At 50.1% G+C, this 13,653-nt stretch overlaps 2 protein-coding genes and 1 non-coding gene across 4 annotated transcripts in view; all 3 read left to right on the forward strand.

Moving 5' to 3' along the window:
• The window catches only part of STK35 (serine/threonine kinase 35), a 44,224-nt gene that overhangs the window by 23,310 nt on the left and 7,261 nt on the right, over positions 1-13,653 (forward strand). Inside the window, exon 4 of one of the 2 annotated variants that reach the window (XR_003103116.3) lies at positions 12,022-12,228. The exons of the other annotated variant lie outside the window; for it this stretch is intronic. The gene's annotated coding sequence lies outside the window, so the exon portion shown is untranslated. The remainder of the gene's footprint in view (positions 1-12,021; positions 12,229-13,653) is intronic. 2 annotated transcript variants of the gene reach the window in all.
• Positions 9,509-10,236, forward strand: LOC102408014 (60S ribosomal protein L10-like). The gene has a single exon (XM_006042051.4). The coding sequence runs from the start codon at positions 9,722-9,724 to the stop codon at positions 10,130-10,132; it is 411 nt and encodes a 136-aa protein (XP_006042113.2). The 5' UTR covers positions 9,509-9,721; the 3' UTR covers positions 10,133-10,236.
• On the forward strand, positions 9,636-9,771 carry LOC112579010. Its single transcript, XR_003103442.1, has one exon. It is a non-coding gene; the product is annotated as a small nucleolar RNA SNORA70 (small nucleolar RNA).

Genomic DNA, 13,653 nt, shown 5'->3' on the forward strand with positions numbered 1-13,653 from the left:
TGTCCTCTAAGACTCCCAAGTTAGCCACAGACTTGAGAACACTTAATTGTAGTAGACGTGGCTGGGGAGAAATATAGGAAGCCTGCAGAGAGTGGAGGGAAAGCTTGCTGGAGAAGGTGGTGCCTTGGGCTGGTTCTTGAAGGTAGGTTTAGGGGCAGTTTGTAAGCCAGGTGGTAAGTGAGGTGATCACATCTCAGGGTTTGTCTGAAACTCGCCCTGGCACACGGTGGCCTTGTTGAGTATAGGAACTTGGCTGGTGAGAGGAGAGAGGACTGTTGTAGTGAAATCCCCAACTGGAGGGGCATTCGAGACCAGGGCCTGGAGAGAATGCCCAAGGTCTGTCTTGATAAACTAGGGCAGTGGCGTATAAGCTCTCAGCCCCTCTTTTCATTTCCGCTAGTGAGTCTTCTGTGATTTTACAGAACCAAAGGAAATGGAGACCTCCTTCAGCATTTCTAGGATTCAGAGGCATGGCAGGCCTTAAAACTGCCTGCTGAGTTTAAAATAAATCAATACCGTAAAATACTGCAATGAATTTCCTAACTTTAAAGGAATTTCACTTTCAGTTAGAGGCGCCAGGGGAAAGCTGTAACTCAGCCTGCATCGTACACAGGTCAGAATTCTGTATTTTGTTTCTTTGTAAAAGAAAGTGATGTCTGGGGACTCAGAAGGAATGGATTAGAGCCACCCAGGCACACCTTAGGGCATAATGAGGAAGATGAAAATGCTTCTATTTTCCCAGACTGCACAAAGGAGCCAGATGTGGGGCCTGGGCAGGTAATCTTATGAATGGTAGATAACCTTGGCTTTTTGTCATTCTGAGACCTGGCCCTGGAGAAGTAGTGGAAAGCAGGCGGGATATATGGTATATCATGTTGGATTTTGGTATTAACCTTCTGTTCCAATGGAAGAGTCACAGATGATGTGAGCCAGTTGACTCATTCTGTGTTTACTTCCATCCTTTTGCAAAAAGGAAGCTCTTAAATATCGTGTACAGCACCCTTTTGTGTTTTTCCTTTCTGCTTTTTTCAGACATGTCTAAGACATGTCCTCCCGGAGAGTTCCAGTCTAGGGCAGAGCTAAGGCATGGACAGAAAGAGGGGAGGGCTGTCAGATCTTGGCAGAATGCATGGCCTTTCCAGCCCAGCCCAGCCTTGTACCAGACGTAAGGAGAGCTGGAAGTCACAACCAAAGACTCATTTGTTGTTAGTAACCAGATTGCAGGCTTGGATGTGATGAATGTTTGGATGGAATCGTTGGTTTGTGTGGGACAGCAGAAATGAGTGTGAATATACCACACCCAAAACCAAACAACAGGGTGACTTTTACCTTCCTTCCTCAAAAAAAAAAAAGAAGAGTTGCTTGGGAGTTTAGGCCAGTTGCCTAACCTGAAATCCAGATGTCACCACTGACGTGATCCAGAGATCATCCTCTGTCCCCCCACCCTGAGCATCTCGGGGCACGGGCACCTACCAGGCATATCACAGAGAGCCTTCGGAAGCACGTCACTCCAGCCCGGTGTTTTGGAAGCCCTATAGCAGGAGGACAGCAGTCCCCAGAACTCCAGTTTCCCACTTAGAATTCCCACTTTAGAATTTCACTGAGATGCAATGAAATGCCGTTACAGTAGTAACAGCATAGGCAGACCCAGGTGCATCTTCAGAATCTGCAGCCTCATTCTGGACAGCCCGGGTAGAGTTCAGTGGCAGGAACTGGGAGTGTTGGGGCCAAGAAGTTTTCTGCTTAACAGATCCAGAATCTGTCCTGTGACACCTGCCTGCTCCTCCTCCCCGGCCCCCGCCATGGCCCCGCAGGAAGCTTGGATCGAGGCCTGAGAACTAGGAGGGGCTGCCGGGTTCCAATCCGGGCTCTGTCTAATATACTTACCCTAGCATGGGGCTTTGGACAGGTCACACACAGTGGGTCCTGGATGCCTCATCCAGAAAACTAGTAGTATGAAAGGACCACTCGGCCCAGCTCTGGCATGTTCAGAGCTCCACGGTGGGTGCGGTCCTAGGAGGGGAACTCCAGATTCTGGCATAGTTGCTTCCTTGTGCGTGTGTCTTGAGACTGAGGTGAAGCCCTGTGGCCTCCTGTCAGAGAGGGGGAAGGAAAGCAATTGAACTTCTCAGGCTTCCCAGACCCTGGGAAAATGGGCTTCCACGCCATAGTAACAGTGAGCGAGAGTCCTTCGGGGGAGTAACAGATCGTGTGAGGCCACTGTGGGACAGGAGGTGGCTCTTAGAAGAGGAAGGGGAAGTTGAGGGCCAGCAGGCACAGGAAAGGGAGAAGTGATGGCACTAGAGACGGGCTTCTGTCTCTTGAGTGGAATCGTAGACATAGCTTTGAACCAGACTAGGAAATTGCACTTACTTGTTCCACAGGCATGTATTAAGCACCTGCTGTGTGCCTGGCATGGGCTGTGGAGATGAAAATTTCTCCCGGCCTCAGTCCATCTAAACTGTAGACATCTGAGTCTGGGAGTCCTCACTTACCAAGTGAGGTTGCCAGCACTTGCCCATAGGTTTTTCAGGAGGAGTAAATTGAAAAATTCATGTAAAACTAGCCTGGGGGTGCTGGGCATGCAGTAGGTACTCCACAGCTGTCGAGTCCTGCTGTTTTTTCATACCGGCTCTTGCCGTGCATAATACAGTAGCAGAGAAGTATCTCGGAATGTGTGCAGGTTCTTGTCTCCCCTCTCCGCCCCCTGCCCAAAAAAACACTGAAAATGAAACACCTTCTTGGGCTCAAGGTGACCTCCATAGACCCAGGGCCGCCTTCACAGCCTTTATTTGATGACCGAGTCTTGCTGTATTGTGTTCTTCCTCCTCTTTGTAATCAGCTTCTGATTAGTTGACTGATGGATCTAGCTCTTCTGGGTCTTTATTTGCATTTTCACTCTGCTGTAATTATGTCTCAAGAACATAGCGTTTTGGTTTTGTATTTACTTTTGCTTTTCAGAGCTGAAAACTTGTGCAGTGTCCTGTCACATGGGTAGGCTGGTTGTTCTGACAAAGAGCATCTTTGTCAGCTCTGGCATCACTTTTTTTCTTTTTTAAATAGTTATACATTGGAATCATGATTGTTGGCTATGAAATTGATTTTGAGAGCCACCCAATTTCTAAATTGGGAAATACTCTGTATTGGGGGTTAAGGAAAGGAATACTGAGGAAGGAGGTGAAGAGAGAAGGTCTGTAGTCTGTTGCCTTCGGGTTTCTAAGTGCAAATATCAGAAGCAGAGGGGTGGCCCTTCCCTTAAGTTCAGCCCTTCAGCTGTCCTGTCACACCTTGGTTTGAACTCTGTATAGGCCTTGGGGTGGAGAATGGCCCCACCTGCCTTCCACAGATCTCCTTTCTGGAACCCAAGAGAGCCTGAGTCCTTTTTTGCACTTGTTTAGCAAATGCTTAAGAAGAGCTTTTGCAGCTTGTTGCTGGTCTTATTTGCACTGTGTTTGCTTCTGAATAGCATCAGGCCTGCTGCAGCCTGGAGCCTTTATCATCTGTCAGGCGTGGTGGGGGAGGTGCCAGGGAGCGCCTTCTCTCACCTAAACTTACTGAGCACAGGCTGTTTGCCAGATTCATCCCCTCCCCATTTACTGTCTTGTTAAATCCTCACATGGGCGGCTTCCTAAGTGCTGTGTCCACCCTGCTCCCACAGGGCACATGGCTAGTGCCTGCCAGCTCCAGGCTACAGCTCGGGCATCCATCGGGCTTCCAAAGATGTGGCAACACAGTGGTGTCTCAGTGCTCCCAGGAACTCAGGACCATGTGCTGGCTTTTTGTTGAAGAAGTAGTGGCAACAGTAGAATGTGTGACTTCAGGTGGCCCTTGGAGACAGCAGAGCAGGCAAGGTCTTCTGAGCAGAAGTGTGAGCAAAGACAGACCACTGGGGATCTGTGGGAGGAGCAGATTTTTGGGTTGGTCCACGCAGAGGCTCAAGTTGGAGAGGAAAGTAACGCCAGTTTGCCAAGAGCCTTGAATGTTGGTCTAAGGAGAGTGAACCTCATCCAGCAGAAAAGGTGGCAGTGGTGTGCGCTGCTCGGGTTTTGACAGGTGAGTCTGTCGCAGAGATAGAGAGGGAGATGGGATGCTGCACCCAAAAGCGCCTGTCTTCAGAAGGTACAAGGCCTGCCTTTCGAGTAGAGACCCTGTGCTCCCGTTTTTGCTTTTGAATCTGATACGCTGATACACCTAGGTTTGAATCACAGCTCTGCCTCTTATCAATTAAGTGCTTTGGGCAAGTCACCTAACTTCTCTAGGCCCCTATTTCCTTATCCATTAAATGATGCCCGTTTAACACTGATGCTTACTATATGCTGTTGGGAGGACTAAATGCACAAGAAACATGAAGTGCCCAGTGCAGTTCCTCGCTCACAGCAGGAGTTCAGTAAGTGGTGGCTGCCTCTGTATAGTTCCTTGTTGTGTTTGTTTTTGCTAAATCTCTTAGGCTAATCATTCGTTTTTGCTTCATTTCTCACTAACAATTTGCATTGCCCTTCTTTTCCCTAAGAGAGTGCCAAGCCTTTAGCAAGTGCCCTTCGTGAGTTCCCCTCGACACACTGGGCTTCAGACTTCTTGCTGTAACCAGAGTCCATATGGTCTCCTTTGGCCCAGACCACTCTGGGTACGACCTGTGCCGTTCACAACCACAAATTGTTCCATCCCCATATGGTGAGCCTCCTCTCTCCTTTAGCTCTGACAGCTCCTTAGACATCTTCCTCCTGGCTAAGGGCCCAAGAGGTGAGGAGAACTCTCCTGGGAGCCCACCCTCTCCCCTGAGCCCTTTCTCTGCTAATCACAGCAGCCACAGCTGAACCCCAGTCTCTTTAGGGGCCAATTGAGGCTGTCGGCAGCTTTCATTTCATCCTCGCACTTATTTAATAAGTTGAGGGGGCGGAATTAGGGTATCTCCCTAGCTGACTGCCAATTACCAGGGCTGTTTCTGGAGACAGAAAAGTTCCCCCTTAGTTTGTCTTGAATGAGTTCCACCTGGACCTGTTCACCACCTGAGCTGGTTTAGGGAGAGCCCCAACCCCCAGACCCTGACAGCCCAGTGAATTCTCCAGGCCAAAAAGACGGGGTTTAATTGGATCTGGGTCCTCAGACCCAGGTGGGTGACTGCACGCAGATCCATAGAGACCTCCAAATCGCAGAATCTTAGGTCTTGCCCCATGGTTCTTCTTTTCGTACATTTGGCAAACATATAAATACTAGCAGCATGCTTCAGGGAATGAGCAGGTTTAAGACAGTATCGGTCAGGTCAGCAGTGGTCACACCACAGACACTGCTGTAATATGAACGAGTCTCCACGCTACAGTTGCATGGTACTCTTGGCTGCCCTGACTGAATTTGGGATGTTCTTGAGATAAAGATGCCTTGTGTTTGCATCCACACACCATCCTGGCTTTAAGCTCTGCTCACTCCCTGTCTCCCTGTAGCTGTGCCCTTCTGTATATTGGGCCTGCCACTTGCTGCCATGAGAGCATGGGCCCTCGTTGTGCTGCATGGGGCACAGCTTGAGCTCAGCTGACTGACGTGCATAGAGCCCACCTCCTGTTAGTGACATTTGTCCACTGTAAGGGCATCTTGGGTTCCACTTGAAAGCCTGTAGGAGACGGGCCTCACCATCCCACTGCTCTGTGTGGAGGGGCCCCGGTGCAGGAGCTGGAGTCGCCCTCCCACCCTGACCCCCAGCGCACAGTGCCCAGTCCTCCTTTGCCTGAGACGCCCCCATGCTGCCTTCTAGCTAGAGGGTTTCCTCAATGGAGACGGAGCCTACAAAGCTCATCTTGGTTCTCAGTACTCCTTGGGTCCTGGACTCCTCAGACTCTGCATGTTGAGGATATTTCCCCAGAAAAATTCACATGACTCACATACTCTGAGTCCTGTGCCTTCAGGAGGATTTCTGCCCATTCTTGAGGTTAGAAGGACCCCTGGTCCCAAGCCCCTCAGCACGTGGCGAAACTGGGTCCCGAGAAAAGAGTGGCGGGGGGGCTTGATGAGACTGGGAGCCAGGTTCCCCGCCTGTACTCTCGCCGCCAGGCGGGTCGGTGTCTCAATAGACTGCCACGTGGGGGACGCTCCTCCGGTTGTGTTCGTGCTGTCACAGCCTGGGTGACAGTCTGCCTTTCGGAGAACACACGGGGCACTTGCACTGGATGCGCATCAGTAGGCGAGGAGGATGTGAAAATGGGAGGGATGGTTTCTTAGGCAAAGTGAAGACCTCTGGCTGCACCGGGGCTGCTGCTTAGTTCCGCACGGGGCTGCCCTGTCCCGCCGCCAGTTTCCACAGTCCATGTCCTCCCAGTGTGGAGAATGGGAGGCGCTAGGTATGAACCCACAGCCTCTTGAGCCATGTCAGCTAAGGGGACTTGCTGGACGTTTTTTGGCAGATGGCTGGGCCTGGAAGAAGGCTACAGCGGGACTTTAAGATCTGGGAAATATGCAGAGTTGAGGCCAAATCCAAGTCTTCCAGTCCTTCTCATTAACCTTTTACCATGACTGACTTAGACTGGGGACATTTTCTGAAGCCAGGCTGCTCCAGCTAGCCACAGCCAGGTTTCAAGCTCCCTCTCAGTTGACGCAGACTTGTTTGCAGTCTGTGGGCTGTCTTCTTCCCCGTGAGAGCCGGGGTTCTATGGCGAAGTCAGTAAGAGGGGCAGTCGTGGAGGAGCCTCCTGATTCCATCACTGATAGGCTGTTGTTGTGTCAGGAAAACCCTTCGTCCCTGTGTGCCCACTTCTCTCTGAGGGTATGGGGATACCAGACTGGGGGAGCACAGTGTAGCATGGGAGAAAAACAGCACCAGCCAAACCCCAGCTTGTCCCTTTGCAGCCGCTGGAGTCTGGAGAGGTGGCCAGCCTCCTGGTGTGGGGTGAGCATCCATCTTTGCACCTGGCTTGCTGGATGTTCAGTTGGAACTCAACCAGGGGTAGGGGTTTCAAAGCCATATTTTTATGTTAAGCTCCTGTCGTGTTGAATGAATGAGTCCATGAAGTTCGTAAATTAATTTTTTATTGCCATGTGCTAACTCCCAGTTCCTATCAATCACGCAATATTCCAGCTCCTTCTGCACTTGGCAACCTGAGAGGCTCCAGGGAAGCACGGGACTGTCCCTTTCCCCCAGGAAGCTTGTTGTTAGGGGGTGATGAGAAGATGTGGAGCATGGTTAGTGGGGGCAGGGGGTCTCTGGTCATCCTGTGCCTGCTCACCAGAGAACAGAGAAGAGTCCCTGAGGTGGCCGGGCCCCTGGGAATGCTTCCCGGAGGAGGCATGCGCCATCTGAGCTGACAGCAAAGGGGCAGGGAAGGGAGCGGTGTAACCAGACCTGCAGTTCTTGAGGACCAAAGGAAAATGGATCCTCAGAGCAGGACAGACGCTGTCGCCTCCAGAGAAGACTGACACGAGACCAGTTCGTCTTGTCTGAAGTTTTTGCCTGAGTGGATAAGAGATGTTGGTTTGGGGGATGTCTTTGAGGCTTGATTAGGTATCTCCTATGTGTCTCACTGAGCCCATCACTGGGCTTCACACCTGCAAAATAGACGTTTCCACACTAAGTTGAGAAAACTGAGACTTGACTGAGCTGGAGTGTAAACTTTAGATCTTTCTACTCTAAAACCCAGGCCCTTGACAGAGCACTGACTGCGCCAGTCTGTAACCTGTGCTCTTTGAATGGCACTCCTGCCACGCTGGGGACCTGCTCCTGGGCTTCTGCCTTGTTTTGGTCCCCTGATCAGGACTCAGAGGCCACAGAGCCCAGCACCAAGGCCTTCCAGGTTGTCTAAACCTGCTGTGAAGCTCCTGCTGGGTAGGCTTCGGTGCTCTCTGAACTTTTCCTTTCCTTGACACCGTGCCCTTTCTGGGTACCTGGAGACATCGTTATCCCATTTGTAGTGTCTGCTCCATTTTCTTTTACCCTGACAATAGGACCTCATATGCTGTGCTGTGAGGTGTCCACAGTACAGTTGTCCCTGGTTTTGCCCTGTGCTGAGCACCACTGTTGGCTTAGCCGAGCCTCAGAGAAGTGATGCCAGAAAGCTTGGCTCCCTGGCCTCAGTCCCTCTGACAGATTAGACAGTAGTCCCGGAGCCACTGACAGCCCCCCATTCTCCCCCTCCCCATTCCACCCGCCCCCGCCCCGGCCAGGGCTGGCATGTTGATATCTTTAATGAAAAGCCAGCTGTCTAGTATGTAAAACAAATGAAAATGACTCATTTTGAAGCTAATCCTGCTTAGAACGAGAGGCTAGCCCTCTGTGACCCTGAGATTACCTTGCCTCTGAGCTTCCCCAGAATGATATGCTGGAAATGAATAACCTGAGCCTCAATGCGCTTATCCATAAAATGGAGATAATTCCTACATGGTCCTTTGCCTGAACAAAAGGAAGCTTTGCGGATCAGGCCTTGCACGATGTCTGGTTTTTTCACAAACATCATTAACTGCAGTACTAAGACCACCAGCTAGGACGTTGGGAGAGCTTAGGTAAGGGTGAATTCTTGGCTTCCCACTCAATGACACCACGATTTGTGTATGCCAGTCAGGTGACTATTTTCTGATAAATACATGAGAGGCAGAGAAGAATAGAGAGAACCAGAGTTTCAATTTGAATCCCAGTCAACCCTTTACATCTTTTTGGTTTTTATTTCAAATCCTAAAAGGTGATTCTGTTAAAGTGCTGCACTCAATATGCCAGCAAGTTTTGGAAAACTCAGCATTGGCCACAGGACTGGAAAAAGTCAATTTTCTTTCCAATCCCAAAGAAGGGCAATGCCAAAGGATGCTCAAACTACTGCACAGTTGCACTCACTTCACACGCTAGCAAAGTGCTCACAGTCCTTCAAGCTAGGCTTCAATAGTACATGAACCAAGAACTTGCTGCTGCTAAGTCACTTCAGTCGTGTCCGACTCTGTGCGACCCCATAGATGGCAGCCTACCAGGCTCCCCTGTCCCTGGGATTCTCCAGGCAAGAACACTGGAGTGGGTTGCCATTTCCTTCTCCAATGCATGTAAGTGAAAAGTGAAAGTGAAGTCGCTCAGTCATGTTGGACTCTTAGCGACCCCATGGACTGCAGCCTACCAAGCTCCTCCATCCATGGGATTTTCCAGGCAAGAGTACTGGAGTGGGGTGCCATTGTTAGAAAAGGCAGAGGAACCAGAGATCAAATGCCAACATCTATTGGATCATAGAAAAAGCTAGAGAATTCCAGAAAAACATCTACTGCTTCATTGACTACATTAAAGCCTTTGACTATGTAGATCACAACCAACTGTGAAAAATTCTTAAAAAGATGGAAATACCAGACCACCTTACCTGCCTCCTGCAAAGCCTGTATGCAGGTCTAGAAAAAACAATTAGGACTGGACATGGAACAACACACTGGTTCAAAAATTGGAAAGGAGTATGTCAAGGCTGTATACTGTCACCCTGCTTATTAACTTATATGCAGAGTACATCATGCGAAATGCTGGGCTGGATGAAGCACAAGCTGGAATCAAGATTGCCGGGAGAAATATCAATAACCTCAGATATGCAGATGATACCACCCTTCTGGCAGAAAGCGAAGAGGAACTAAAGAGCCTCTTGATGAAAGTGAAAGAGGAGAGTGAAGAAGCTGGCTTAAAACTCAACATTCATTTGCAGCCAATTAAGCCGACTGTGCTCTTTTTCCCCATAGGGGCCCAGTGTGCAGTGGCTGCAAATAGCAGCCTCCTTGGTAGTGTATGCAACCTGTTGCCTGTACAGGTTGCTCTAAGGGACCTTGGAGACAACTCTTCCTAGTGGGCATTCATGACTGGCCTGCTGTTTCCCAATCTAGACTCCAGACAGGTATGCGCGGTGCCTTTGGAAAGCCCCAGGGCACAGTGGCCAGAGTAAACAGTGCCCAGGTCATAATGTCCATCCACACCAAGCTGCAGAACAAGGAACATGTGGTTGAAGCCCTCCGCTGGGCCAAGTTCAAGTTCCCTGGCCGCCAGAAGATCCACATCTCTAAGAAGTGGGGATTTACCAAGTTCAACGCGGATGAATTTGAGAACATGGTGGCAGAAAAGCAACTCATCCCAGATGGCTGTGGGGTCAAATGCATCCCTAATCGTGGTCCCCTGGACAAATGGCAGGCCCTGCACTCATGAGCATCAGGGCTGTCCCCTCCTTAATCATGCTCACCAATAAATGCTATTTCCTGTCAAAAAAAAACAAAAAAAAACCTCAACATTCAAAAAATGAAGATCACGGCATCCGGTCCCATCACTTCATGGCAAATAGATGGGGGGGAAAATGGAAGCAGTAACAGACTTTATTTTCTTGGGCTCCAGAATCACTGTGGACAGTGACTGTAGCCATGAAATTAAAAGACACTTGTTCCTTGGAAGAAATGCAATGACAAACCTAGACAGCATATTCAAAAGCAGAGACATTACTTTGCCTACAAAAGTCCATATAGTCAAAGCTATGATTTTCCAGGAGTCATGTACTGGTGTGAGAGCTGGCCATTAATAAAGACTGAGCACCAAAGAATTGATGCCTTTGAACTGAGGTGCTGGAGAAGACTCTTGAGAGTCCCTTAGACAGCAAGAAGATCAAACCAGTCAACCCTAAAGGAAATCAGCTCTGAATATTCACTGCAAGGACTGATGCTGAAGCTGAAGCCTCAACACTTTGGCTACCTGATGGAAGAGCTAACTCATTGGAAAAGACCCTGATGCTGGGGAAGATTAAAGGCAGGAGGAGAAGGGGATGACAGAGGATGAGATGGTTGGGTGGCCTCACCAACTCAATGGACGTGAGTTTGATCAAATTCTGGGAATGGTGGAGGACAGGGAAGCCTGGCGTGCTGCTGTCCATGGGGTCACAAAGAGTTGGATGCAACTGAGCAACTGAACAACAACCACCCTTTACCAACCATTTAACCTTTTACAACTTGATATGTAACCTCTTGAGACTAAAATCCCTCATCTGTAGGAGAGCCTTTTTCATGGATAGATGTGTCTGTAGAGTAGAATATTGTGAGGACTGTGGCTCAGTGTTCCCCACTCACCTTAGCAGCACAGAGCAAGGACTCTTGTGTTTCAGATTTCTAGGTCCCTGGACTTCAAAAGTCCACCTTTAGGCCTAAGCAGGTTGAAAGGTGCTGAGGATACCTTTGCCACCATCTGGCTGCCCTTGGGGCAAAGGCGTGGCCATGAAAAGCTACCCTCCCCCCTCCACCACCACCCTGCCTGCCCTTATTCTTAAATCTCCGTTTTGAAAATACAGTGAGTGAGTGAGTGATGTTGCTCAGTCGTGTCCGACTCTTTGCGACCCCTTGGACTGTAGCCTACCATGCTCCTCCGTCCATGGGATTTTCCAGGCAAGAGTACTGGAGTGGGTTGCCATTTCCTTCAGAGGATCTTCCCGACCCAGGGATTGAACCCGGATCTTCCACATTGTAGGCAGACACTTTATCGTCTGAGCTACCAGGGAAGTCCATTAAACAACTTGAAAACATAGAAAGTTCCCAAATTAAGCTTTGACTCCAGATGAGTTAGAGAGAGAAAGATAACTAATAAGGTAGAGAGCTCCCTCCATGCCCCACTGCTGGGAATCCTCACCCCTCACAGCTGACCCCAGAGGGCAAATAGATTCCCTGTTTGTTAGGAGGGAAAAAGAGGTTTGGATAATGTACGTGGCTAAGGTGAAAGTGCCGAGTTAAAGTGTAGCTGTGGCTCCCAGATAGTTTTCAATCCTGTGATTGCCAGACTTACATGTTTTGAAGGACAGTAGAGTTTAAAAGCTGAGAACTGGAGATAGGAGATGGAAGACAACTTTTTAAACCACTCCCATTTACTTTTCATTATCATTTCATCAAAGAAGTGACATTTTGACCAGCATAGGAAGGCCATACCTTTAGGATAAAGGGTAATCGTCTATTTACCCGGCTGTTCCCAGTCTGTGAGCCGAGGACTAGGGGAGGGAGTTGGCTGTGTGAGCCCGTTCTGTCCCCAGCCCCATGGCTACCTGCTCCAACCTCTGCTTTCCCCAGCTTTTGTTCTCCAGCCCGCTGATGGCCTTAATGGGAGCAGTTTGGTTCCTCAGCTTCCTCGGACAGACCAGACAACTGCTTGGCTGGCAGAGAAAGCTGCCAGAAGGCTGCTCACTGCCTGGTTGGCACCACATCCCCTTTGTGCTCTGGACCCCAGACCCATGCAGAAGAGGTACTTCAGCCAAGCCTTCCACAAGCCTTTTCTGAGTGAGTCTGTTTATAGATGAAGGGATTAAATGGCTTTTAAACTCTACTTAGGCTCTTCTTGTCTCTCTAGGGGGATATTACATGTAATAAAAAGCAGGAGCTTTGGAGTGAGTCAGAGCTAGGCTCAGCCCTTTTCTCCGCCACTTATTAGCCATGCAGATCTTCACTCTGGACTTTCATTTCCTTGTCTCTGAAACTGGGGCCACAACAGCTCCTACGTAGTACGGTGGTTGAGTGAGAGGAAGCAATGGACGTAAAACGTGTGTGTCCAGTGAGCGGGAAGCAGCGTAAGAGGGTTGACAGCCTTACTAAGTTGTTACCTATGAAAGTGGCCTATATTTATATGTCATAGAACATGCCTGGTACATAATCAGTGCTGACCAAGTGATTGCTCTTACAATCATAGAGAAATAAGTAAGTCGGATGTGCTGAGGGAACTTAGTTCTAGAGCGAACGTAAAAAGGGGAAGAATTTGCCATCACCTTCCTGGCACCTTCTCCCCAGGAGACATCTCAAATATGGACTGTTAGAGCCACTGACGGAACCCGCTCGGGAAGCACTAAACAGAGGCTCGTAGTAGAAAGGCTCTGGGCTGTGAGGCTGGAGAAGAGGGGCTGAGGGCTGGTCCTGCTGCTCTGTTGTGGGCAAGTGGCTCCATCTCTGGGTCTGTTGCCTTGTTAACTCCTCACGGGTGAGCTCATAGGGCAGGTGGGAGACGGGCGTGCACTGCCGATGGCACCTCACCTGTGGGCCAACCACGTCACCAGTTTTCACTGTGCTCAGAGGGATGGCTTCGCCTACTTGGAGGGCTCTACTATGGTCAGTGTTCCAATCGAAACGGACAAGGCAAGCCGTGACTGATGCCGAGAATCAGGCAGTCAGGCTGCAGTCCAGGCGGTCAGGGAACGGAGGGGTGGCACCTGCTAGGAGGAGTCCCAAGGGCCCACTGGGCTGGGCCCAGACCATTCATTGTTCTGGGAGAGCCTGCTGCTGCTTTACCTCGAACCATGTGGTCTGAGCCCTTCCTACTCCAGGCTGTAGCGAACCCCACCCCCACCCCCACCCCTGCTCTCTTCCAGGGAGGTTGCAGCCATGGGCTCCCTGGGGAAGGCGCACCTTCTCTCATGGGAGATGGAGAAGAGTGCAAAGCCAGCGTCCTCTCTATGGAAGAAAGGGTCGTATTTTTCTTGTCCCTGCCCACTGGGCAGAAGCAGGCAGACCTGTGGATTGTCCTGAGGTGTCCTACCAGGAGGGCCAGTGCCAAAGCTGGAGGGAGTATGGAGGAGCCTGTGGAAATGTCAGCCGTGTCCTGGCAAGGGACCCAGTGGCTACAGCAGTCATTAGGCTGGTGTCTCCGGCACTCTCACAAAGTGCTGGGCACATGGTTTGACCTTCTTCAGGCACACTCTGTTCTGCTAGTTTCTT

The sequence above is a fragment of the Bubalus bubalis genome, chromosome 14, assembly GCF_019923935.1.
Source record: "Bubalus bubalis isolate 160015118507 breed Murrah chromosome 14, NDDB_SH_1, whole genome shotgun sequence".
In the NCBI taxonomy this organism is placed as follows: Eukaryota; Metazoa; Chordata; class Mammalia; order Artiodactyla; family Bovidae; genus Bubalus; species Bubalus bubalis.